At 46.7% G+C, this 26,806-nt stretch overlaps 1 protein-coding gene and 1 long non-coding RNA gene across 3 annotated transcripts in view; one reads left to right on the top strand and one right to left on the bottom strand.

Moving 5' to 3' along the window:
* The window catches only part of LOC129825329 (uncharacterized), a 43,076-nt gene extending 17,239 nt beyond the window's left edge, over positions 1-25,837 (top strand). The window contains exons 2-4 of one of the 2 annotated variants that reach the window (XR_008754853.1): positions 5,424-5,877; positions 6,037-6,068; positions 25,072-25,837. This is a non-coding gene — a long non-coding RNA (uncharacterized LOC129825329). The remainder of the gene's footprint in view (positions 1-5,423; positions 5,878-6,036; positions 6,069-25,071) is intronic. The other variant, XR_008754854.1, reaches the window with a different exon arrangement.
* LOC129825328 (fibronectin type III domain-containing protein 1-like) overlaps positions 1-26,806 on the bottom strand; it is a gene marked incomplete in the record, with an annotated part of 79,694 nt that overhangs the window by 11,344 nt on the left and 41,544 nt on the right. Inside the window, 1 exon segment of the mRNA XM_055885337.1 lies at positions 19,976-20,125. Within this exon segment, the coding sequence (XP_055741312.1) occupies positions 19,976-20,125 (150 nt within the window).

Consider the following 26,806-nt stretch of genomic DNA (forward strand, 5'->3'; position numbering starts at 1 on the left):
TGTAACATCTGCTGGTGGACAATAAAGTCTCATATGACAATATTTGGCAACAATCTATTGTGTTTAGAAGCCAGTCCATGAGAGTCTCTCTGTTAGTCAGGAGTTCAGGAGAAGTAAGGCTGGGTGTTTTTGAGTAGTATAACGGGTCGTGTGAGACCTCCAGTCCCTTATTTCCTCCTCTTTGGGCGATTCTCTGTCTGTGTCTGTCTGTATTTCCCTCTTACTCTGTGTCAGTGGGAGCTAGTGCCAGATGGATCCATACACAGCTGTGAACACTTGCAGAACTCCCAGAATTCCCAGCCTGATTGGGCTGCCGATGGGAATGGACATTTGGCTGGACTCCTCACCACATGACTTGGCACAGACACAGCCAGAGGCACAAGCCAATAGGGCCACACGTGTCACTGTCCTCCCCGGCTTCTCGTCTCCTTTTTTCAGACACTTTTTAGAAGTCAATAGAGTTGTACTCATTTCAACTTCATCTAATACTGTCCTTACAGACACACATCTGGACATATATGGCACTGGTCTATACAGTCTTCACATACACTGATGTGTCTGTCCCTGTATGTTCTTTTCTATATGTATACAAGTGTCTGTTTCCACATGGTATCTTATTTTTTTATCTGAACATGTCTATCCTATAGTCTTTCTATATCTGTGTTTTGATCTACTGTATTCTGAGGAAGCAGATGTTGTCACACCCTGATCTGTTTCACCTGTCTTTGTGTTCGTCTCCACCCCACACCAGGTGTCTACCATCTCCCCTCATTATCCCCTGTGTATTTATACCTGTGCTCTCTGTTTGTCTGTTGCCAGTTAGTTTTGTTCGTCAAACCTACCTGTGGTTTTCCTCCTTGCTCCTGCCGGATTCTAGTTAATGTTTTCTAGCTTTCCCGGTTTTGACCATTTTGCCTGCCCTGACCCTGAGCCTGCCTGCCGTTCCGAACCTTGGGATGACGTAGCAGTCAGGCGTCTTTTGTCTTTGTCTTGTCGTGTCCAGTCGTGTCCATATATCTTTATATATTTTTTCTTCGCATATATTTTTTCAACTATTTTTCTTAACCCCAACTTCAACATACTTTCAAGCAATCCACCTCACCCAATGTGGTATGGATCTGCTATTTTCTTTACTTTAGAACCGGAACCCCCATCAGAATCTAGCCAGCTAACTAACTACTAGCTAGTAGTCAGCTAGCCACTGCTAGCGGTCATCAGCTAACCTTTAGCCCGGACAACTCCTGCCAGTCTGCACAGCATGATTCAACCCAGAGCTTATCGAACTCCTTTTTCTCCATATCACCGGATTCCTACCGCAAGCTCTGAACCTCTTCACTTGGATCATCGCAGCTTGCTAGCTGCTATCCGATTGGCTTCTCCTGGCTAACGTCTCTGTCCCGAAGCAAGCACCAATTAGCCTGGAGCTAGCCTATGCTAGGCCCATCTCCCGGATAGCTGAAGAGGTCCATCAGCCACTCCTTGGGCTACAATACCTATTTTGCCAATTGGCCTGGACCCCTTTTATTGGTGATACGGAGCCCCGCCGATCCATCACGACTGGTCTGCCGACGTAACCACACGAGGTGGGCTACAACAGTCTTCTTCCGTCGCAACGTCCCTCTAAGGCCCTTCTGCTACCCTGCTAGCCCCGGCCCACTAGCTGTCTGAATCGCAATGTCTCCAGCCCGTCCAGCTACTCATTGGACCCTATGATCACTCGGCTACGCATGCCTCTCCCTAATGTCAAAATGCCTTGTCCATTGCTGTTTTGGTTAGTGATTATTGTCTTATTTCACTGTAGAGCCTCCAGCCCTGCTCAATATGCCTCAGCTAACCCTCTTGTCCCATCTCCCACATATGCGGTTATGCGGTGACCTCAACTGGTTTAATTGATGTCTCTAGAGACAATACCTCTCATCGTCACTCAATGCCTAGGTTTACCTCAACTGTATTCACATCCTACCATACCTTTGTCTGTACATTATGCATTGAATCTATTCTATTCTAAAAATGTTGAACCAGGAACAGATATAGCCCGTGGTTCACTCCAAACTTGACTGCCCTTGAAAAGCACAAAAACATCCTGTGGGGTACGGCAATATACAGAGGCAGTTAGGAAAGCTAAGGCTAGCTTTTTCAAACAGAAATTTGCATCCTGTAGCACAAATTTAAAAAAGTTCTGGGACGCTGTAAAGTCCATGGAGAACAAGAGCACCTCCTCCCAGCTGCCCACTGCACTGAGGCTAGGAAACACTGTCACCACCGATAAATCCACAATAATTGAGAATTTCAATAAGCATTCTTCTACGGCTGGCCATGCTTTCCACCTGGCCACCCCTACCCTGGTCAACAGCCCTGCACCCCCCACAGCAACTTGCCCAAGCCTCCCCCACTTGTCCTTCACCCAAATCCAGATAGTTGATGTTCTGAAAGAGCTGCAAAATTTGGACCCCTACAAATCAGCTGATCTAGACAATCTGGACCCTCTATTTCTAAAATTATCAACCGAAACTGTTGCAACCCCTATTACTAGCCTGTTCAACCTCTCTTTCGTATCGTCTGAGATCCCCAAAGATTGGAAAGCTGCCGCGGTCATCCCCCTCTTCAAAGGGGGAGACACTCTAGATCCAAACTGATATAGACCTATATCTATCCTACCCTGCCTTTCTAAGGTCTTCGAAAGCCAAGTTAACAAACAGATCACCGACCATTTCGAATCCCACTGTACCTTCTCCGCTATGCAATCTGGTTTCCGAGTTGGTCATGGGTGCACCTCAGCCATGCTCAAGGTCCTAAACGATATCATAATCGCCATCGATAAGAGACAATACTGTACAGCTGTATTCATCGACCTGGCCAAGGCTTTCGACTCTGTCAATCACCACATTCTTATCGGCAGACTCAACAGCCTTGGTTTCTCAAATGACTGCCTCGCCTGGTTCACCAACTACTTCTCAGATAGAGTTCAGTGTGTCACATCGGAGGGCCTGTTGTCCGGACCTCTGGCAGTTTCTATGGGGGTGTCACACGGTTAAATTCTCGGGCCGACTCTTCTATGTATACATCAATGATGTTGCTCTTGCTGCTGGTGATTCTCTGATCCACCTCTACGCAGACGACACCATTCTGTATACTTCTGTCCCTTCTTTGGAAACTAAGTGTCACGTTCCTGACCTGTTTTCCTTGTTTTTTTTAATGTGTTTAGTTGGTCAGGGCGTGAGTTGGGGTGGGCATTCTATGTTATGTGTTTCTATGTTGGGTGAAATGTGTTGCCTGATATAGTTCTCAATTAGAGGCAGGTGTTTGACGTTTCCTCTGATTGAGAACCATATTAAGGTAGGCTGTTCTCACTGTTTGTTTGTGGGTGATTGTTCCTGTGTCTGTGTCTGTTGCACCACACGGGACTGTTTCGTGTTCGTTCGTTTGGTTAGTCTGTTCCTGTTCTTCGTGTTATATTGTAAATTCTCAAGTTCAGGTCTGTCTACGTCGTTTTGTTGTTTTGTAATTTTCCAAGTGTTTTTTCGTATTCGTCTTTGCTTCAATAAATATTCATCATGTCGTCACAACACGCTGCATTTTGGTCTGATCCCTACTCCTTCTCCTCATCCGAGGAGGAGGAATTAGACAGTCGTTACACTAAGCAAAGAAGGGCGAGCAAAGCCTCCCTCACTCATGCTGCCAAACATACCTTCGTAAAACTGACTTTCCTGCCGATCCTTGCCTTCGGCGATGTCATTTACAAAATAGCCTCCAACACTCTACTCAACAAATTGGATGCATTCTATCACAGTGCCATTCGTTTTGTCACCAAAGTCCCATATATTACCCACCACTGCGACCTGTATGCTCTTGTTGGCTGGCCCTCGCTTCATATTCGTCGCCAAACCCACTGGCTCCAGGTCATCAATAAGTTTCTGCTAGGTAAAGCCCCGCCTTATCTCAGCTCACTGGTCACCATAGCAGCACCCACCCGTAACACGCGCTCCAGCAGGTATATTTCACTGATCACCCCCAAAGCCAATTCCTAATTTGGTCGCCTTTCCTTCCAGTTCTCTGCTGCCAATGACTGGAACAAATTGCAAAAATCACTGAAGCTGGAGACCCATGTCTCCCTCACTAACTTTAAGCTCCAGCTATCAGAGCAGCTCACAGATCACTGCACCTGTACGTAGCCCATCTGTAAATAAGCATCCAATTACCTCATCCCCATACTGTTATTTATTTTTTTGCTCCTTTGCACCCCAGTTTCTCTACTTGCACATTCATCTTCTGCACATATATCACTCCAGTGTTTAATTGGTATATTGTAATTATTTTGCCACTATGGCCTATTTATTGCCTGACCTCCTTTATCTTACCTCATTTGCACACACTGTATATTGACTTTTTTTCTCTATTGTGTTATTGACTGTATGTTTGTTTATTCCATGTGTAACTCTATGTTGTTGTCTGTGTTGCACTGCTTTGCTTAATCTTGGCTAGGTTTCAGTTGTAAATGAGAATTTGTTCTCAACTAGCCTACCTGGTGAATTAAATCAATTAAAAATAAAACCACTGGATTATTGGCTGTTCTGGAGCTTTTGGACTCTGATCCGGATTACTAACCTCTGCCTGTTCTTGACCTGTCGTTTTGCCTGCCCCCGTTCTAGTAATAAACTTTTGTTACTTCGACATTGTCTGCATCTGGGTCTTCCCTATAACGTGATGTAGTGCTTATAATTGTATTCCCTTTTGTAACACTCCATTGACATACATAATAAGCTCTGTATGAGTCTTCAGATAACACACTGCTTGACCACGTGTCTGTCTATGCAGAGGAACCCAATGCCCTTTGGCTGGCGCCAGTACAGTTGACATCATGGGTCAATTGTACAGTTCCCTATTCTGCATTTTTTTGCTGTCTCTGGGCGGCTTGAACAACCCTTTGATAAACAGATCTACATGAGCAGCAGCTATCACGAGAGAGAGAGAGAGAGAGAGAGAGAGAGAGAGAGAGAGAGAGAGAGAGAGAGAGAGAGAGAGAGAGAGAGAGAGAGAGAGAGAGAGAGAGAGAGAGAGAGAGAGAGAGAGAGAGACAGAGACAGAGACAGAGACAGAGACAGAGACAGAGACAGAGACAGAGACAGACAGACAGACAGACAGACAGACAGACAGACAGACAGACAGACAGACAGACAGACAGACAGAGAGAGAGAGAGAGAGAGAGAGAGAGAGAGAGAGAGAGAGAACCCTAGAAAGAAGAATGGTGGACGTGTCAGAAAGCTGGCTGTGGTGTTGGATCTGAAATATTAAACTAATAAATATGAGAGAGGATGTCTATGTGTCAGGCCAACAGGGACCTCTCCTCTCACCGCTGATATCAGCAGGTTTCATATTATTTCATTATTTCACTGCTATTTTTATTCTATTTTATTCTGTTCTAGGATTTCTTTCATGGATGTAATGAGCTTCAGATGTGTTCGCTGTGCGGCCGCCGGCCTTGGCTCACAGGATCGTCACGGAAACTGTTTAACTGGATTAGAAGACCTGGATCAGGGGCAAGTGATGGTGGAGCATCAAGCTTGTAATAACATTGTAATAATATGGTCAATTAGCAGACTTTTTCCCAAAGCTGTCAACACATAGGCCTACAGCATATTCAGTGTACATGGCTATGGTGTTGCAAGCATCATGCACCAACCAAACAATTGGAAGCAATTCATTTCCAATTGGTGGTACTGTCTAACTAGTAGCCCTGCTTCCAAGGCATTCCAATGACCCAGACACATTCCAAACTGAGGTCCTCATAGTGAACAATACTAGCTAACACTGCTGTTACTGGGACCTGTTGGTTAGTGTACTGTCCAATCATGCCACATCTACACAGTCACATGGGAGGTGAGTAAGTGGCGCTCCCTGGAGACTCAGCAGGAATGTACGCATCATCATTATGAGCCCAAAGATCACTAAGAGGCTCCTTTATTAGAGACAAGAGGAGGGAGAGGGTGATGGGGGGATTAGAGGTGTTGTTTATATTCATGTTTTGTGTTTTTCCAGCCAGAGGAGTGGATGGAGGAGGGGAGATCAAAGTAAGCACATTAGAAAGCGGGACGCTTCAGAACACTCACTGGCCTCAGCTGACATAACAGCTTTCTGTGTCCTCGGTACACTCTTAGAAAAAAAAGTGCTGTCTAGAACCTAAAATGGTTCTTCGGATGTCCCCATAGGATAACCCTTGAAGAATCCTTTTTGGTTTCAGGTAGAACCATTTTGGGTTCCATGTAGGACCCTTTCCACAGAGGGACAGCCGAAGAAACCTTTTGGAACCATTTCTTCTAAGAATGTAGGGATGGGCATTTGACATTTGTTGACGGTTCAAGTACTTGCATGTTTATTTTTTGGAGTAATAGAGTACTCCGAATGCAAAATATATTCAACAAAAATATAAACGCAACATGCAACAATTTCAACGATTTTACTTAGTTACAGTTCATATAAGGAAATCAGTTCATTTAAATAAATAAATTAGCGATGGGTGGGCTTGGGATGGCATAGGCCCACCCATTTGGGAACCAGACCAGCCAATCAGACTGAGTTTTCCCCCACAAAAGAGCTACAGACAGAAATACTTCTCAGTTTCATCAGGTGAAGAAGCCGGATGTGGAGATCCATGGTCTGCGATGTGAGGCCAGTTGAACGTACTACTAAATTCTCCAACTTTGGAGGCGGCTTATGGTAGAGATATAAACATTAAATTATCTGGCAACAGCTCTGGTGCACATCCCTGCAGTCAGCATACCAATGTCATGCTCCCTCAAAACTTGAGACATCTGTGGCATTGTGTTGTGTGACAAAACTGCACATTTTATAGTGGCCTTTTATTGTCCCCAGCACACAGTGCACCTGTGTAATGATCATGGAGTTTAATCAGCTTCTTGATATGCCACACCTGTCAGGTGGATGGATTATCTTCACAAAGGAGAAATGCTCACTAACAGGGACGTAAACAAATGTGTGCATTTGCAAATGTTATTGGAGAGAGATAAGCTTTTTGTGAATATGGAACATTTCTGGGATCTTTCAGTTCATGAAACATGGTACCAACACTTTCTATGTTGTATTTATATTTTTGTTCAATGTATACAGGTATATGTTTTTAGAACAGAAAGGCAAGGCCTGCAATGGAAAAAACATGTGTGCATTTATCTATATACCAACAGTGCACAACAATCACTAATTTATCATAACCATTACAGATAACAAATCCTAATCACTAATTTATCATAACCATTACAGATAACAAATCCTAATCACTAATTTATCATAAGCATTAGAGATAACAAATCCTAATCACTAATTTATCATAACCATAACAGATAACAAATCCTAATCACTAAATTGCCTAATATAAACTCAGCAAAAAAAGAAATGTCATCTCACTGTCGACTGCGTTAATTTTCAGCAAACTTAACATGTGTAAATATTTGTATGAACATAACAAGATTCAACAACTGAGACATAAACTGAACAAGTTCCACAGACATGTGACTAACAGAAATTGAATAGTGTGTCCCTTAACAAAGGAGGGGTCAAAATCAAAAGTAACAGTAACAGTCAGTATCTGGTGTGGCCACCAGCTACATTAAGTACTGCAGTGCTTCTCCTCCTCATCGACTGCACCAGATTTGCCAGTTCTAACTGTGAGATGTTACCCCACTCTTTCACCAAGGCACCTGCAAGTTCCCGGACATTTCTGGGGGGAATGACCCTAGGTCTCACCCTCCGATCCAACAGGTCCCAGACATGCTCAATGGGATTGAGATCTGGACTCTTCGCTGGCCATGGCAGAACACTGACATTCCTGTCTTGCAGGAAATCACGCACAGAATGAGCAGTATGGTTGGTGGCATTGTCATGCTGAAGGGTCATGTCAGGATGAGCCTGCAGGAAAGGTACCATATGAGGGAGGAGGATGTCTTCCCTGTAACGCACATCGTTGAGATTGCCTTCAATGACAACAAGCTCAGTCCGATGATGCTGTGACACACCGCCCCAGACCATAACGGACCCTCCACCTCCAAATCGATCCCGCTCCAGAGTACAGGCCTCGGTGTAACGCTCATTGCTTCGACAATAAACGCGAATCCGACCATCACCCCTGGTGAGACAAAACCGCAACTCGTCAGTGAAGAGCACTTTTTGCCAGTCCTGTCTGGTCCAGCGACAGTGGGTTTGTGCCCATAGGCAACGTTTTTGCCGGTGATGTCTGGTGAGGACCTGCCTTACAACAGGCCTACATGCCCTCAGTCCAGCCTCTCTCAGCCTATTGCGGACAGTTTGAGCACTGATGGAGGGATTGTGCGTTCCTGGTGTAACTCGGGCAGTTGTTGTTGCCATCCTGTACCTGTCCCGCAGCTGTGATGTTCGGATGTACCGATCCTGTGCAGTTGTTGTTACACGTGGTCTGCCACTGCGAGGACGATCAGCTGTCCATCCTGTCTCCCTGTAGCGCTGTCTTAGGCTTCTCACAGTACGGACATTGCAATTTATTTCCCTAGGCACATCTGCAGTCCTCATGCCTCCTTGCAGCATGCCTAAGGCGCGTTCACGCAGATCAGCAGGGACCCTGGGCATCTTTCTTTTTGTTTTTCAGAGTTAGTAGAAAGGCCTCTTTAGTGTCCTCTTTAGTTTCCATTTTCAATTATCTTTGAAAGACAGGGTCCTGAAAAAGGACGTTTCTTTTTTTGATGAGTTTATATTCATATGCCATTTAAGATCCATTTATTGAAACCGTAATATCATCTGGTTATATTTTATCGTGGGACACAATCTTCAAAAAGGTAGTAACCTCAGCAGTGGCGTCTGCTTGTAGAAGCCGTTGTATGGCTGTGCAATGGCATATCCTTGTTTTGTTAATTTAGCAGACGAAACGCTCTTATTTCCCCAGCCCTTATCACAGTCAAGACACACATATTTTATAGCAAAAAAACATGATGTAATATAAATTAATGAAATATAACAGAACATTTTTCCAAATGAAAAAACTTGCCAGTGCGAAGTGATGCGCATCTCACATCACAGTTATTCTCAAGGAGTGATCATTTGAAACAGGCTTTTTTTGGCACGTTATTAATTTTACATTGAACAGTGCATGGTGATGAACTAAGGCCACAACTTCTGTTTGGTGAGTATCATTCGATCAATCAAATGTATTTATAAAGCCATTTTTAGAACAGCCGATGTCACAAAGGGCAATACAGAAACCCAGCCTAAAACCCCAAACAGCAAGCAATGCAGATGTAGAAGCACGGTGTCCAGGAAAAACTCCCTAGAAAGGCTGGAACCTGGGAAGAAACCTAGAGAAGAACCAGTCCTGTTCTGGCTGAGTAGGCCTAGGCTTAATTATTATGATGAAAATATGCTCTTTGTATTTGGGTTCCGGCGCCGACAGAGACTCGCCTCGCTTCGAGTTCTTAGGAAACAATGCAGTATTTTGTTTTTTTAATGTATTATTTCTTACACTGTTACCCCAGGAAATCTTAAGTATTTATGTGTACATATTATTATTCATTCATTTACACTTGGGGGTAAAAGGTAGTTGTTGTGAAATTGTTAGATTACTTGCTAGATATTACTGCATGGTCGGAACTAGAATCAAAAGCATTTCGCTACACTCGCATTAACATCTGCTAACCGTGTTTATGTGACCAATAAAATTTGATTTTATGGAATGTTTTTTCATATTTTGAGTGTGGAGCCTGTCTAAGTTTAGGGGGGTTATAGCCTAAGCTAGGGATGGGCAATTTTGTTTTGTTTTACAGTTCATTTTGTGCGATTCTACACACTTTGCCTAGCCTCGGTTTGTTCGAGGCTACTCTTTGCCATGGGGTATAGAGAACATTTAGCAATTGTATAACTCATTTCATGCAATTCTACTCATTTTGACATGGGGCAGAGAGAAAAAAAATGCTGTTTTACAGCTAACTTCCAGCAATTCTACACATTTTGCCATAGGGTGGAGAGAAATGTTTGTAATATGATACTTGAGTGAGAGGGCTAGCATTATGGATGGGTCCTAGGGGGCCTGGCCTGCCTTACTGTACCTCCTTGCCCGTCCAAATAAAATATTGATATATTGATCATTTATTTGACAGAGACTCGCGCCGACAGAAAGATGCATCAATCTCAGATAAAGCATCCGAGCGAGCGAAACAGTGCCCTCTGTCTCCTTATGTGTAGACCATGTGTCTGATGCTGTGTGGACAAAAGGAGTATGACATGTCATACTGTTTCTGACCAGACAGCATCAGACACATGGGCTACATGTAGTAGGACAGAGGGGTGCTGTTTGGCTCGATAGTTTCAGCAGAGAAGAAGAGGCGAAGCGAGAGGGCTCACTCTCACAAAAATCTGTCCTGAATAAGCCCAATGCGTTTCTATGGGCATAATTTGCAGACCTAAGCTTGCGCTTTTTTGGGGAGCCAGCAATTTGTGCATCGCGGTGGGGTAGCGTTAACAAGGGCAGTATTATGTTTGAGTTTATGTTTGGTTGGTGTGGTGTTTCCGGGGTCCTTGGTGATTCCCGGTTTTATGGTAGGGGAATTCTTTCTCTTTGCTCTTGTTTTCTTTAATAGAATGTCGGTGGGCGGAGCCGGGAGGGTTGTAAGCAAATTGGGACACACCTGGGCTCGGGTGTGTCCGGGGATAAATACTCCATTCCCTCCATTCATTGAGGAGACTCTCTCCACGCAGACACACTGTTATTTTTGGTTGTGGCATTTTGTGGATTATTTGTTTTGACACCTCTCAAAACCCCTCATTATCACCATCTATGCACACAACCACTCACTTACACTACTGATTACTGACTACACACACCATTGTTAATTGTATATAGTTTACTTTAGTTAATAAATATGTTTTTGTTATTCCTTGATCTCTGCGTTGTCTCCCTTTTTGTTACGGGCTAAGAGCTAGTTTGTGACAAGTTAATGTGTCTTGAGTATAATTTAAAATGTTGAGACAAGAAGAAGGGGAAGGGTGTGTGTCACGCCCTGACTGTAGATTGCTTTGTATGTTTCTAATTTTAGCTTGGTCAGGGTGTGATGTGGGTGGGTATTCTATGTTGTAGGTCTAGGTTTTCTATTTCTATGTGTTTGGCCTGGTATGGTTCTCAATCAGAGGCAGCTGTCTATCGTTGTCTCTGATTGAGAGCCATACTTAGGTAGCCTGTTTTCCCACTTGTGTTTGTTGGTGATTATTTTCTGGTTAGTGTTTGTTGCACCTGTCAGAACTGTTCGTTGGTCGTTTTGTTGTTTTTGTTTGTGTATTCATCTTGATTAAAAGTTATGGATACGTATCACGCTGCACTTTGGTCCTCCTCTCCTTCTCCAGACGACTTTCTTTACAGAATCACCCACCAACAAAGGACCAAGCAGCGTGGGAACATGGACATGGGAGGACATTTTGGACGGCAAAGGACCATGGGTACACCCAGGAGAGTATCGCCGTCCGAAAAAGGAGCTGGAGGCAGCAAAAGCAGAGCGGCGACGCTATGAGGAGTTGGCTCGAGGAGAAGTGCACGAGAGGCAGCCCCAGAATTATTTTTTTGGGGGGGCACACGGGGAGATTGGCGGAGTCAGATAGGAGACCTGAGCTAACTCCCCGTGCTTACCGTGGCGAGCGTCGTACTGGTCAGGCACCATGCTATGCGGTGGAGCGCACGGTGTCTCCAGTATGTGTGCTTAGCCCGGTACGTTACATCGCAGCTCCTTGCATCTGCCGGGCTAGAGTGGGCATCGAGCCAGGAAGGATGATGCCGGCTCAGCGCATCTGGTTTCCAGTGCGTCTCCTCGGTCCGGGTTATCCTTCGCCAGCTTTGCGCACTGTGTTTCCAGCGCATCTGCACAGCCCAGTGCGTCCTGTGCCTGCATCCCGCAGGTGCAGGGCCAAAGTCACCATACAGCCAGGACGGGTTGTGCAGGCTTTTTTCTCGAGACCTCCAGTGCGCCTCCACGGCCCAGTGTATCCGGTGCCTCGGCCAAGGACAAGGCCTCCTGCATGTCTCCCCAGCCTGGTGAGTCCTGTGCCTGTGCTAAGCTCTAACCCTCCTGCATTTCTCCTCAGCCTGGTGAGTCCTGTGCCTTCTCCCAGAGCCAAGCCTCCAGTGATGATCCATGGCAAGAAGCCTCCAGTGATAATCCATGGCACAAAGCCTCCAGTGATGATCCATGGCAAGAAGCCTCCAGTGATGATCCATGGCACAAAGACTCCAGTGATGATTCATGGCACGAAGCCTCCAGTGATGATCCATGGCAAGAAGCTTCCAGTGATGATCCATGGCACGAAGCCTCCAGTGATAATCCATGGCACGAAGCCTCCAGTGATGATCCATGGTACGAAGCCTCCAGTGATGATCCATGGCACGAAGCCTCCAGTGATGATCCATGGCACAAAACCTCCAGTGCTGCTCCATGGTACGAAGCCTTCTGTGATGATCCATGGTACGAAGCCTCCTGTGATGATCCATGGCACGAAGCCTCCAGTGATGATCCATGGCACGAAGCCTCCTGTGATGATCCATGGCACGAAGCCTCCAGTGAGGATCCATGGCACAAAGCCTCCAGTGAGGATCCATGGCACGAAGCCTCCAGTGAGGATCCATGGCACGAAGCCTCCAGTGAGGATACATGGCACGAAGCCTCCAGTGAGGATCCATGGCACGAAACCTCCAGTGAGGAGTTATGGCACGAGGCCTCCAGCGACGCCCTCTAGTCCGGAGCCTCCAGCGTCGCCCTCTAGTCCGAAGCCTCCAGCGACGCCCTCTAGTCCGGAGCCTCCAGCGACGCCCTCTAGTCCGGAGCCTGCAGCGACGGTCTTCAGTCAGGAGCAGCCAGAGTCTCCCTCCTGTCCAGAGCAGTCAGAGTCTCCCTCCTGTCTGGGGCAGCCAGAGTCTCCCTCCTGTCCGGAGCAGCCAGAGTCTCCCTCCTGTCCGGAGCAGCCAGAGTCTCCCTCCTGTCCGGAGCAGCCAGAGTCTCCCTCCTGTCCGGAGCAGCCAGAGTCTCCCTCCTGTCCGGAGCAGCCAGTCTCCCTCCTGTCCGGCGCTGCCAGAGCCTCCCGTCTGTCTGGCGCTGCCAGAGCCTCCCGCCTATCCGGCGCTGCCAGAGCCTCCCGCCTGTCCGGCGCTGCCAGAGCCTCCCGCCTGTCCGGCGCTGCCAGAGCCTCCCTCCTGTCCGGCGTTGCCAGAGCCTCCCGCCTGTCCGGTGCTGCCAGAGTTTCCCTCCTATTCGGGGTCTGTTGTAAGGGTCCCCAGTCCGGGGTCAGCGGCGAGGGTCGCCACTCCAGAGGCGCTACATAAGGGGGCCAAGACTAAGGTGGAGTGGGGTCTACACGTCCCGCACTAGAGCCGCCACCGCGGTGAAATGCCCACCCAGACCCTCCCCTATTGGTTCAGGTTTTTGCGGCCGGAGTCCGCACCTTTGGGGGGTGTACTGTCACGCCCTGACTGTAGATTGCTTTGTATGTTTCTATTTTTATTTTGGTCAGGGTGTGATGTGGGTGGATATTCCATGTTGTAGGTCTAGGTTTTCTATTTCTATGTGTTTGGCCTGGTATGGTTCTCAATCAGAGGCAGCTGTCTATTGTTGTCTCTGATTGAGAGCCATACTTAGGTAGCCTGCTTTCCCACTTGTGTTTGTGGGTGATTATTTTCAGGTTAGTGTTTGTTGCACCTGTCAGAACTGTTCGTTGGTCGTTTTGTTGTTTTTGTTTGTGTATTCATCTTGGTTAAAAGTTATGGATACGTACCACGCTGCACTTTGGTCCTCCTCTCCTTCTCCAGATGACTTTCGTTACAGTGTGTGGTGAAGATATGGGCTTCTCTCTCCAGAATGCATGCACTCAGCTCTCCAGAATGTGCTCCCCTGTCTCCTGCCAATTCTTGCACATTCATTGTTTCATTGTGCCAATTGTTTGCCCTTTGATTGTTTGTTTTTTATTCATTCCCCATTACATAAAGTACCAGTCAATAGTTTGGACACACCTACTCATTCAAGGCTTTTTCAAAAAATGTTTTTTAGAATTTTCCACGCTGTAGAATAATAGTGGAGACATCAAAACTATGAAATAACACACATGGAATCATGTAGTAACCAAAAAAGTGTTAAACAAATCAAAATATATGATATATTTGAGATTCTTCAAAGTAGCCATCCTTTGCCTTGATGACAGCTTTGCATACTCTTGGCATTCTCTCAACCAGCTTCATGAGGTAGTCACCTGGAATGTATTTCAATTATCAGGTGTGTCATGTTAATTTGTGGAATTTCTTTCCTTTTTAATGTGTTTGAGCCAATCAGTTGTGTTGTGACAAGGTAGGGGTGGTATACAGAAGATAGTCCTATTTGGTAAAAGACCAAGTCCATATTATGGCAAGAACAGCTCAAATAAGCAAAGAGAAACAACAGTCCATCATTACTTTAAGACATGAAGGTCAGTCAATACGGAAAATTTCAAGAACTTTGAAAGTTTCTTCAAGTGCAGTCACAAAAACCATCAAGCACTATGATGAAACTGGCTCTCATGAGGACCACCACAGGAAAGGAAGACCCAGAGTTACCTCTGCTGTAGAAGATACAGTGCTTCTACACCTGCATTGCTTGCTGTTTGGGGTTTTAGGCTGGGTTTCTGTACAGCACTTTGATATATCAGCTGATGTAAGAAGGGCTATATAAATACATTTGATTTGATTTGATACGTTTATTAGAGTTAACTGCACCTCAGATTGCAGCTCAAGTAAATGCTTCACAGAGTTCAAGTAACAGACACATCTCAACATCAACTGTTCAGACGAGACTGTGTGAATCAGGCCTTCATGGTCGAATTGCTGCAAAGAAACCACTACTAAAGGACACCAATATGAAGAAGAGACTTGCTAGGGCCAAGAAACATGAGCAATGGACATTAGACCAGTGAACATCTGTCCTTTGGTCTGATGAGTCCAAATTTGAGATTTTTGGTTACAACCGCCATGTCTTTATGAGACGCAGAGTAGGTGAACGGATGATCTCCACATGTTTGATTCCCACCGTGAAGCATGGAGGTGGTGTGATGGTGGGGGGGTGCTTTGCTGGTGACACTGTCAGTGATAAATTTAGAATTCAAGATACACTTAACCATGATGGCTACCATAGCATTCTGCAGCGATATGCCATCCCATCTGGTTTGTGCTTAGTGTGACTATAATTTGTTTTTCAACAGAACAATGACACAATGACCCAACACAGACAGACAGAAAGGGAGGCAGACAGGCGGAGTAGAGCCATTAATGCGATTGAAAGAACCTGAATTTTCATCCGGATATTTTCTACTGTTTTTAATTGTCGGCTTTAGGCATATGTATTTTACTTAGTTCGTGATTCAAGTTATAGGCCTACTGTTGCATTGGCCTGATTTCCATGCGCTAATTTCTTAAACCACCAATGGATCACGGTGTATCAATGTGTCCATATAGGCAAAGGCTGGTGTTCTTGCATTAGTTGAATATTTACTTTTAGATTTTTATCATTTTAATTCAGATTTTTATGATTAACCATGTGACAATAATTTTGACAAACGAAAACATGATTTTTTTTAAATGACACTGTTCCTTAAAAATAATCATAACTGGCATGCGGATAGTTAGAAATGGTAGGATATATTGTAACACCACACATTGGCTGCTACTGTAGGATGAATGATAGAATGTTAAAATTATATGCGAAGTATTTTCTCCATTGTTTTTAATGGTAGGCCACTCTGATAGGCCTACATTATGATCAAATAGCCACAGTAGCCTACCTGGCTCCTGTTAAAAATGTAAGCTAAAGCAGTTACAGCCTCAGTGTTCACAGTAAACGCGCGCTGGAAGTTGCACAGAATTTTCACAATGTTCATGTTTGCGCTCAGCAGACCTGAAATTTGCTCAGTGCTGAAGAAAATTAGAGGAACATTGGTTGAGACCCCACCTGATCTGCCCCCCAAAATTATTGAGGGCCTTCAAAAGGGGGGCTGTGGGCGCATCCCTGACATAGGCTAAACAATTCTAAATGGCACTAGTAGTTCGCAAAGTAGTCTAAACGAAAAATAGACAAGAGCAATTATTCCAAAACTGCAGCTCATTGTTGAAACACATATTTCCCTACTTCAATCAATCAGTCCATTTTGAATTTGTTCTAAAACTTTTGTCATTGGCAAGGAATGTAGCTTGTGTATCCCATTAGTACCGTCCCACTGTTTTTATAGGCATTTATTTCTGTAGGCCTAACGGGAGCTTGTGTGTGAACTCAGCAAGCGTGTGTAGAGCGAGGAGTCAGAATGCATGCAGACATGGAGGGGAAAGGGAATTTAGGGAGAAGAACTGTGTGTTGCTGGCCTTGGTTTCTTTTTTGTTATGCACCGAAAATAAAATGTCCATTGTCTTCAAAAAATTTTTTAAATCTCTGGTTAAAGTTTTGGTTCTGGTTCTGGTTAACTCTGGTTAGAGTTTTGATGTCCGTTCTCATGTGCATCCCTAGTCCTCGGTCACCATGTCACATGACGCAAGTTCTGTCAGGGAAGTCCACTCAGACCCATGTCATGTGGACGCTGGCCTGTCAAGACCCTGACCCTGACCTGTCAAGACCCTGGTCTGTCAAGACCCTGGCCTGTCAAGACCCTGGCCTGTCAAGACCCTGGCCTGTCAAGACTCAATAGCAGTGGGATTGAGAAGTACAAAGTGTGACCATTTGTTCTGGCAACAACCTTCTCAACTGACTCCATTGTCTCCAAATCACTGATCGGTCATAATGACACTTCATACACAGACCCAGTTCCATATATTATGTACACCAGGGATGGGCAACTGTTATGAGGGTGGGGGTCACAAAAAAACTGAAATCATCATGAGGGGCTGCAGTGGCTCACGGGTCTACGTACACACACGTGCAGTCAGAGCCGGCCTTTGCGTTTTGATGGCCTTAAGCAAAATTGCTGATGTACCCTGCAAACAATGCGAGCAGCTGACCAGGACCTTGATTGGCCCTCCGTCCCTCCGTCTCTGTAGGAGATTAAATCCCCCCTCATCAATCTACGCACAATACCCCATAATGACGAAGCAAAAAACTATTTTTCGAAATGTTTGCACATGTATATACACTGCTCAAAAAAAAAAAGGGAACACTTAAACAACACAATGTAACTCCAAGTCAATCATACTTCTGTGAAATCAAACTGTCCACTTAGGAAGCAACACTGATTGACAATAAATTTCACATGCTGTTGTGCAAATGGAATAGACAAAAGGTGGAAATTATAGGCAATTAGCAAGACACATTTGTGGCCTGCTGGAGGTCATTTTGCAGGACTCAGGCAGTGCTCCACCTTGCACAAAGGCGGATGTAGCGGTCCTGCTGCTGGGTTGTTGCCCTCCTACGGCCTCCTCCACGTCTCCTGATGTACTGGCCTGTCTCCTGGTAGCGCCTCCATGCTCTGGACACTACGCTGACAGACACAGCAAACCTTTTTGCCACAGCTCGCATTGATGTGCCATCCTGGATGAGCTGCACTACCTGAGCCACTTGTGTGGGTTGTAGACTCCGTCTCATGCTACCACTAGAGTGAGAGCACCGCCAGCATTCAAAAGTGACCAAAACATCAGCCAGGAAGCATAGGAACTGAGAAGTGGTCTGTGGTCACCACCTGCAGAATCAGTCCTTTATTGGGGGTGTCTTGCTAATTGCCTATAATTTCCACCTTTTGTCTATTCCATTTGCACAACAGCATGTGAAATTTATTGTCAATCAGTGTTGCTTCCTAAATGGACAGTTTGATTTCACAGAAGTGTGATTGACTTGGAGTTACATTGTGTTGTTTAAGTGTTCCCTTTATTTTTTTGAGCAGTGTATATATATAAAAATACATTTCACATTTACATAAGTATTCAGACCCTTTACTCAGTACTTTGTTGAAGCACCTTTGGCAGCGATTACAGCCTCAAGTCTTCTTGGGTATGAGACTAGCTTGGCACCTGTATTTTGGGAGTTTTTCCCATTCTCCTCTGCAGATCCTCTCAAGTTCTGTCAGGTTGGATGGGAAGCGTCGCTGCACAGCTATTTTCCGGTCTCTCCAGAGATGTTCGATCGGGTTCAAGTCCGGGCTCTGGCTGGGCCACTCAAGGACATTCAGAGACTTGTCCCAAAGCCACTCCTGCGTTGCCTTGGCTGTGTGCTTAGGGTTGTTGTCCTGTTGGAAGGTGAACCTTCACCCCAGTCTGAAGTCCTGAGTGCTCTGCAGCAGGTTTTCATCAAGGATCTCTCTGTACTTTGCGCTGTTCATCTCTCCCTCGATCCGATCCTGACTAGTCTCCCAGTCCCTGCTGCTGAAAAACATCCCCACAGCATGATGGTGCCACCACCATACTTCACCGTAGGGATGGTGCCAGGTTTCCTCCAGACTTGACGCTAGGCATTCAGGGTAAAGAGTTCAATCTTGGTTTCATTTAGGTGCCTTTGGCAAACTTTTGGCAAACTCCAAGCAGGCTGTCATGTGCCTTTTTTCTGAGGAATGGCTTCCGTCTGGCCAATATACCATAAAGGCCTGATTGGTGGAGTGCTGCAGTTATGGTTGTCCTTCTGGAAGGTTCTCCCATCTCCACAGAGGAAGTCTGGAGCTCTGTCAGAGTGACCATCGGGTTCGTGGTCACCTCCGTGACAAAGGCCGTTCTCCCCCGATTGCTCAGTTTGGCCGGGCAGCCAGCTCTAGGAAGAGTCTCGGTGGTTCCAAACTTATTCCATTTAAGAATCATGGAGACCACTGTGTTCTTGGAGACCTTCAATGCTGCAGACATTTTTTGGTACCCTTCCCAAGATCTGTGCCTCGACACCATCCTGTCTCGGAGCTCTACGGACAATTCCTTCAACCTCATTGCTTGGTTTTTGCTCTGACATGCACTGTCAACCGTGGGACCTTATATAGACAGGTGTTTGCCTTTCCAAATATTTTCAAATCAATTGAATTTACCATAGGTGGACTCCAATGAATTTGTAGAAACATCTCAAGGATGATCAATGGAAACAGGATACACCTGAGCTCAATTTTGAGTCTCATAGCAAAGGGTCTGAATACTTATGTAAATAAGGTATTTCTGTTTTTAATTTTTAATACATTTGCAAACATTTCTAAAAACGTTTTTGCTTTGTCATTATGGGGTATTGTGTGTAGATTGAAAAAAATCAATTTAATCAATTTTAGAATAAGGCTGTAACGTAACAAATGTGAAAAAAGTCAAGGGGTCTGAATACTTTCTGAATGCACTGTATACAAGCACACACCCATGTGCGTGTGAGTGCATGCACACACACACACACACACACACACACACACACACACACACACACACACACACACACACACACACACACACACACACACACACACACACACACACACACACACACACACACACACACACTCTCTCTCCCTGCTCAATCACATCAAACATACTACAGTGTGGTTCAGTTGGTAGAGCATGGTGCTTGCAACGCCAGGGTTGTGGGTTCAATTCCTACGGGGTCCAGTACAAAAATGTATTGACTCGCTACTGTAAGTGGCTCCTTTTTGGGGTAACAGACATATACAACAAAATGTACATTGTGGACCCAGATGATATAACTTAAAAGTAATAATTAAAACGCTTGTTTCCAAAGTGGTCCTCGACGGTAAAAATAATAACACTTACAATGACTAAAAGACAAAAATACAAAAATACAAACAACCATAAATACATTAATTTATATTGACATTCTAGAAAGTGTCACTATTCACTGCACTTTTTCCTAACCTTAAAAAAAAAGAAAAAAAAAGTTTTTCACATTTTAGCCATAAAAAATGATCTAATCATTGCACATCATACCTATCATTCAAATAAATACACATGACCAGCAGTTATTACGTAACTTTTCTCCATAGTACCGTAGCCTACCTGTGAAACGTTTCTTCCCGGTGAGGTCGAACTCATTGGAAGGGCTGTTGTTGAAGGGCCTGCTCTCTGGTTCAGGGGTGGGGGGGTCTGGGGTGGTGGTGGTGGTAGGGGGCAGGGTGGGGAGCAGGGTGGTTTGCCACAACAACTCATCTAGAAAACAAGGCAAACAAACAGCAAGTTAAGGCGTGAACATCGCAGACTAGATACATACCCATTGAATCCAATCTAAATGGGTATGATATTTTGCTACATAGGACTAAACCTGTGTAATTGCTATGTAATAATCATGTAATAGCGCTGGAAATGAGTGTGATCTCACTGGAAATTAGTGTGATCTCACTGGAAATGAGTGTGATCTCATTGGAAATGAGTGTGATCTCACTGGAAATGAGTGTGATCTCATTGGAAATGAGTGTGATCTCACTGGAAATGAGTGTGATCTCATTGGAAATGAGTGTGTGTCACGACTTCCGCCGAAGCTGGTCCCTCTCCTTGTTCGGGCGGCGTTCGGCGGTCGAAGTCACCGACCTTCTAGCCATCGCTGATCCACTCTTCGCTGATCCACTTTTCATCATTGCTGTAGTATGCGCGAGGACGTCCGTCTGGAGTTGGCCTGCAGAGACACCACCCTCACGTTCGACCAGCTGGTGGACTTGTCCATCCGGCTGGACAACCTGCTGACTACCCACGGACGTTCAGATCGGTGTCTAGTGGTTCCATCCTCCCACACCCCCTCTCCGATACCCATGGAGCTGGGAGGGGCGGTGCGCAGGGAGACTGGAGGGGGTCCAGCTCGTGCACCATCTGTGGCCGCAGAGGTCACGCTGCCGGTCGGTGCCGGGTTGGTTCCTCTGGGGATCGAGGCAACAGGCAGGGCGCTCTGGCGTCACCCCAGGTGAGCCGGCACCAATCTCACCCAGAGCCCTCTTGCACATATGTTTGTGTATGTCACTTTCCCTGAGTTTTCCCCACATTCCCAGCATAAGGTGCTCGTCGATTCATGCGCTGCTGGGAATTTTATTGATAGAACGTTAGCCCATAGTTTAGGGATCCCCATTGTTCCTGTGGCTGTGCCCTTCCCCGTTCACGCCTTAGATAGTCAACCATTAAGGTCAGGGTTGATTAGGGATGTCACCGCTCCTTTGGGCATGGTGACGCAGGGGGGTCACAAGGAGAGAATTAATCTCTTCCTTATTGACTCTCCTGCGTTTCCCATGGTGCTGGACCTACCCTGGTTAGCTTGTCATAACCCCACTGTTTCTTGGCCACAGAGGGCTCTCACGGGGTGGTCGCGAGAGTGCTCAGGTCGGTGTTTAGGGGTTTCCGTTGGTGCTACTACGATGGAGAGTCCAGACCAGGTCTCCACCGTGCGCATTCCCCCTGAATATGCCGATTTGGCTCTCGCCTTCTCCAAAAAGAAGGCGACTCAATTACCATCCCATCGACGGGACGATTGTGCGATAAATCTCCTGGTAGACGCTGCACTTCCCAGCAGTCACGTGTATCCCCTCTCACTAGCGGAGACTGAGGCTATGGAAACATATGTCTCCGAATCCCTGCGTCGGGGGTACATTCGGTCCTCCACTTCACCTGCCTCCTCTAGTTTATTTTTTGTGAAGAAGAAGGAGGGAGGCCTGCGCCTGTGTATTGGCTATCGGGGTCTGAATCAGATCCCTGTGAGGTATAGTTACCCGCTACCGCTCATAGCCACAGCGATTGAGTCAATGCACGGGGCGTGCTTCTTCACCAAACTAGATCTCAGGAGCGCTTACAACCTGGTGCGTATCCGGGAGGGAGACGAGTGGAAGACGGCTTTCAGTACCACCTCAGGGCACTATGAGTACTTTGTCATGCCGTACGGGTTGATGAATGCGCCATCAGTCTTCCAAGCCTTTGTAGACGAGATCAGGGACCTGCACGGGCAGGGTGTAATGGTGTATATTGATGACATTTTGATATACTCTGCTACATGCGCCGAGCATGTGTCCCTGGTGCGCAGGGTGCTTGGTCGCCTTTTGGAGCATGACCTGTACATCAAGGCTGAGAAATGCCTGTTCTTTCAACAGTCCGTCTCCTTCCTAGGGTATCGCATTTCCACCTCAGGGGTGGAGATGGAGAGTGACCGCATTTCAGCCGTGCGTAATTGGCCGACTCTCACCACGGTAAAGGAGGTGCAGCGGTTCTTAGGGTTTGCCAACTACTACCGGAGGTTTATCCGGGGTTTTGGTCAGGTAGCGGCTCCCATTACCTCACTGCTGAAGGGGGGCCGGTACGCTTGCAGTGGTCAGCTGAGGCGGACAGGGCTTTTAGTCACCTGAGGGCTCTGTTTAACTCGGCTCCCATGATGACCCACCCGGATCCCTCTTTGGCGTTCATAGTGGAGGTGGACGCGATAGGTGGACGGATAGGAGCTGTGCTCTCTCAGCGCTCTGGTACGCCACCGAAGCTCTGCCCCTGTGCCTTCTTCTCGAAGAAGCTCAGCCCGGCGGAGCGAAACTATGATGTGGGAGACCGGGAGCTGTTGGTTGTCGTCAAGGCCTTAAAGGCGTGGAGACATTGGCTTGAGGGGGCTAGACACCCTTTTCTCATCTGGACGGACCATCGCAATCTGGAGTACATCTGGGCAGCGAGGAGACTGAACCCTCGCCAGGCAAGGTGGGACATGTCTTTCACCCGTTTTGTGTTTACTCTTTCCTTCAGACCAGGCTCCCAGAACGTGAAGGCAGACGCACTGTTCCGGCTGTATGACACAGAGGAGCGGCCCATGGATCCCACTCCCATACTCCCCGCCTCCTGCCTGGTGGCGCGGGTAGTGTGGGAGCTGGACACGGACATTGAGCAGGCGTTACGTGCAGAGCCCGCTCCCGTCCAGTGTCCCACTGGGCGTCTGTACGTCCCGTCTGCTGTTCGTGACCAGTTGATCTATTGGGCCCACACGTCACCCTCCTCTGGTCATCCTGGGATCGGTCGGACAGTGTGCTGTTTGAGCGGGAGGTACTGGTGACCTACCTTGGCTAAGGACGTGAGGGTTTATGTTTCCTCCTGCTCGGTGTGTGCCCAGTGTAAGGCTCCTAGGCACCCGCCCAGAGGTAAGCTACACCCCTTACCCGTACCACAGCGGCCTTGGTCACACCTGTCGGTGGATTTTCTGACTGATCTTCCACTCTCACAGGGTAACACCGTGATCCTGGTCGTTGTGGATCGTTCCTCTAAGTCCTGTCGTCTCCTCCCTCTGCCCGGTCTCCCTACGGCCCTACAGACTGCGGAGGCCTTGTTTACACACGTCTTCCGGCACTACGGGGTGCCTGAGGATATAGTGTCTGATTGGTGTCCCCAGTTCACGTCTAGGGTCTGGAAAGCGTTCATGGAACGTCTGGGGGTTTCGATCAGCCTTACTTCAGGGTTTCAGCCCGACAGTAATGGGCAGGTGGAGAGAGTGAACCAGGATGTGGGCAGGTTTCTGCGGTCCTATTGGCAAGACCGGCCGGGGGAGTGGGCGGCGTTCGTGACCTTGGCCGAGATGGCACAGAACTCGCTTCGGCACTCCTCCACTAACCTCTCTCCCTTCCAGTGCGTACTGGGGTACCAGCCGGTTCTGGCGCCTAGGCATCAGAGTCAGAATGAGGTTCCTGCGGTGGACGACTGGTTCCGGCGCGCAGAGGAGACATGGGAAGCTGTCTGTGTTCACCTTCAGCAGGCCGTGACGCGCCAAAAGGAGAATGCAGATCGCCACTGCAGTGAGGCGGGTCTAGCTCTCGACCCGAAACCTGCCCCTCCGCCTGCCCTGCTGGAAGCTGGGTCCGCGGTTTGTGGGGCCATTTAAAGTCCTGAGGAGAGTGAACGAGGTATGCTACAGGTTACAGCTTCCACCCGATTACCTTATTAACCCCTCGTTCCGTGTGTCTCTCCTCAGGCCGGCGGTGACTGGCCCGCTCCAGGATTCTGAGGTGCGGGAGGTTGCTCCGCCCCCTCTAGACATTGGGGGGGCCCCGGCGTACTCTGTTCGCCCCATACAGGATTCGAGGCGTCGGGCGAGGGGCCTTCAGTATCTCATGAAGTGAGAGGGGTACGGTCCGGAGGAGAGGTGCTGGGTCAAGGGGGGGGGGGGGTACTGTCACGACTTCTGTCGAAGTTGGTCCCTCTCCTTGTTTGGGCAGCGTTCGGCGGTCGAAGTCACCGACCTTCTAGCCATCGCTGATCCACTTTTCATTTTCCATTGGTTTTGTCTTGTCTTCCATCACACCTGGTTCCAATTCCATCAATTACATGTTGTGTATTTAACCCTCTGTTCCCCCCCATGTCCTTGTCGGCAATTGTTTCTTGTAGTGCTTAAGCACGGTATGCTGGTATTTACCGGGTTTTGTTTGACCCATTTATTGTATTGTTCTGTTGACGGTGGTTTATGGATATTAAAGGACACCGTTGTAAATCAGTTTTCGACTCTGCCACCAGCACGCACCTCACTACAGTGTGATCTCATTGGAAATGACCCAGACGGTGTTCCTTTCAAAAGACTTCTTCCATTATTTTTTCCATTTCTGGGGTACCAGGTATTGAACATGATGCTCGTTTTGCAGTAGATTACTGTGGTTCTATGGTTCTGAGAAAAGGAGAGCGGCACACTCTAGGAGCTCAGATGCAGTAATTGAATAATCTAATATCCAACGTTTCGACAGACAAGCTGTATTCATCAGTGTATAAGCCTAACAAATGTGTAAGGATTAAGTCAGTGAGGTCAGTGAAATGAATGAGTTACTTCCAGCAGCACCAGTTGGTCTGGCCTGTGGAGTGCCAACGAACGTCTGCATGACATCATCATGTGCCTAAAACACAGCCTTGAGCCAATGCAAATTGTCCCATACGACTATTCTATAGCAAGCTAATAGGACTAGGTGCATACGAGCAATTGTTTTCTTATTGTGCTTAAACTTAAACTGTCTCAGCCTCCAGTATTTATGCTGCAGTAGTTTGTGTCGGGGGGCTAGGGTCAGTTGGTTATACCTGGAGTACTTCTCCTGTCTTATCCAGTGTCCTGTGTGAATTTAAGTATGCTTTCTCTAATTCTCTCGTTCTCTCTTTCTTTGTCTCTCTCTGAGAACCTGAGCCCTAGGACCATACGTCAGGACTACCGGGCATGACGACTCCCTGCTGTCCCCAGTCCACCTGGCCTTGCTGCTATTCCAGTTTCAACTGTTCTGCCTGCGGTTACGGAACCCCTACCTGTCCCAGACCTGCTGTTTTCAACTCTTAATGATCGGCTATGAAAAGCCAACAGATTTATTCCTGATTATTATTTGACCATGCTTGTCATTTATGAACATTTTGAAAATCTTGGCTCTCTCTAATTTTCTCCTTCTCTCTTTCTTTCTCTCGGAGGACCTGAGCCCTGGGACCATACGTCGGGACTGCCGGGCGTGGTGGCTCCTTGCTGTCCCCAGTCCGCCTGGCCTTGCTGCTGTTCCGGTTTCAGCTGTTCTGCCTGCGATTATGGAACCGCCACCTGTCCCAGACCTGTTGTTTTTCAACTCTTAATGATCGGCTATGAAAAGCCAACTGAAAATTATCCATGATTATTATTTGACCATGCTTGTCACTTATGAACATTTTTGAACATCTTGGCATAGTTCTGTTATAATCTCCACCCGGCACAGCCAGAAGAGGACTGGCCACCCCTCATAGCCTGGTTCCTCTCTAGGTTTCTTCCTAGGTTTTTGCCTTTCTAGGGAGTTTTTCCTAGCCACCGTGCTTCTTCACCTGCATTCTAGCTGTTTGGGGTTTTAGGCTGGGTCTCTGTACAGCACTTCGAGATATTAGCTGATGTACGAAGGGCTATATAAAATAAACTTGATTGATTGACTATAACATCATAATGCTCACCAAACATAACATCATCACAGTTGCCCCATTCACTAAAACCAGTGACCATGCATTACCATAACATACCATAACATGACACGATATAACAGTCATCACACGCATCAATATCAGAGAACAGAACAGTGCAGTAGAGCATGCCAGGGCATTCATTCTCTCTGGGTTAGAAATGCAGTTCACAGGCACTGTATAGTTGAGTTGGCCAGATAAAACATCAGAAACACAGCCGACGATGGAAGGAGCCCCAACCCCAAACCAAACAAACACACAACTGACCACATCAAAAAAGCAAAGACCACAGGCAAGGAAACATGAACTAGAGAAGATTGTAAACAAACAGATTAACTGATAGATAAACATTGAAACAAGGCAGGCTCAGCCCAGTGGCCTACTCAATAGCTAAAGGATCAGGCACCATGGCAATCCATGGAGTACCCATGGAGTCCATTTCCATTCCTGAGGATTCCTCTGTAGGAAAAGCGTGACATGCTATAGCATGACCACAAACCACACTATACACACACACACATACTGTACATGCACACATACATACACACACACACACATGATCTTAATTTGAGCCAGTTTGCTACAGCAGGAAAATAATCCTGCAGCAACAGGAAATGTGAATTATGATGTGGATTATAATTAATGGACATTTTTGTAGGGGTTGATACATTTTTTGTTATGGCAAATGAAGTCTGAAATGTCAAAGTGGGAATTACAAACTTTAAAAGCCTTTTAAAAACTCAAATACACTACAACTTGCAGCTGTGAAGGAAAATCCTCAGCAACAAAAGAGTGATCAAATTAAGATCCTCCATCTGTACACACACAGAAAAGGCACAGCCATATGCACCTATACACACGCTGTAACACTCCCTCTGTATTCAAGATACAGTAAAAAGCTGAAGGTAAACGGTGGAAAAAAGTGGTGCACTGTTTTGAGTTAACAAA

Source organism: Salvelinus fontinalis, chromosome 27 (genome assembly GCF_029448725.1).
Source record: "Salvelinus fontinalis isolate EN_2023a chromosome 27, ASM2944872v1, whole genome shotgun sequence".
In the NCBI taxonomy this organism is placed as follows: Eukaryota; Metazoa; Chordata; class Actinopteri; order Salmoniformes; family Salmonidae; genus Salvelinus; species Salvelinus fontinalis.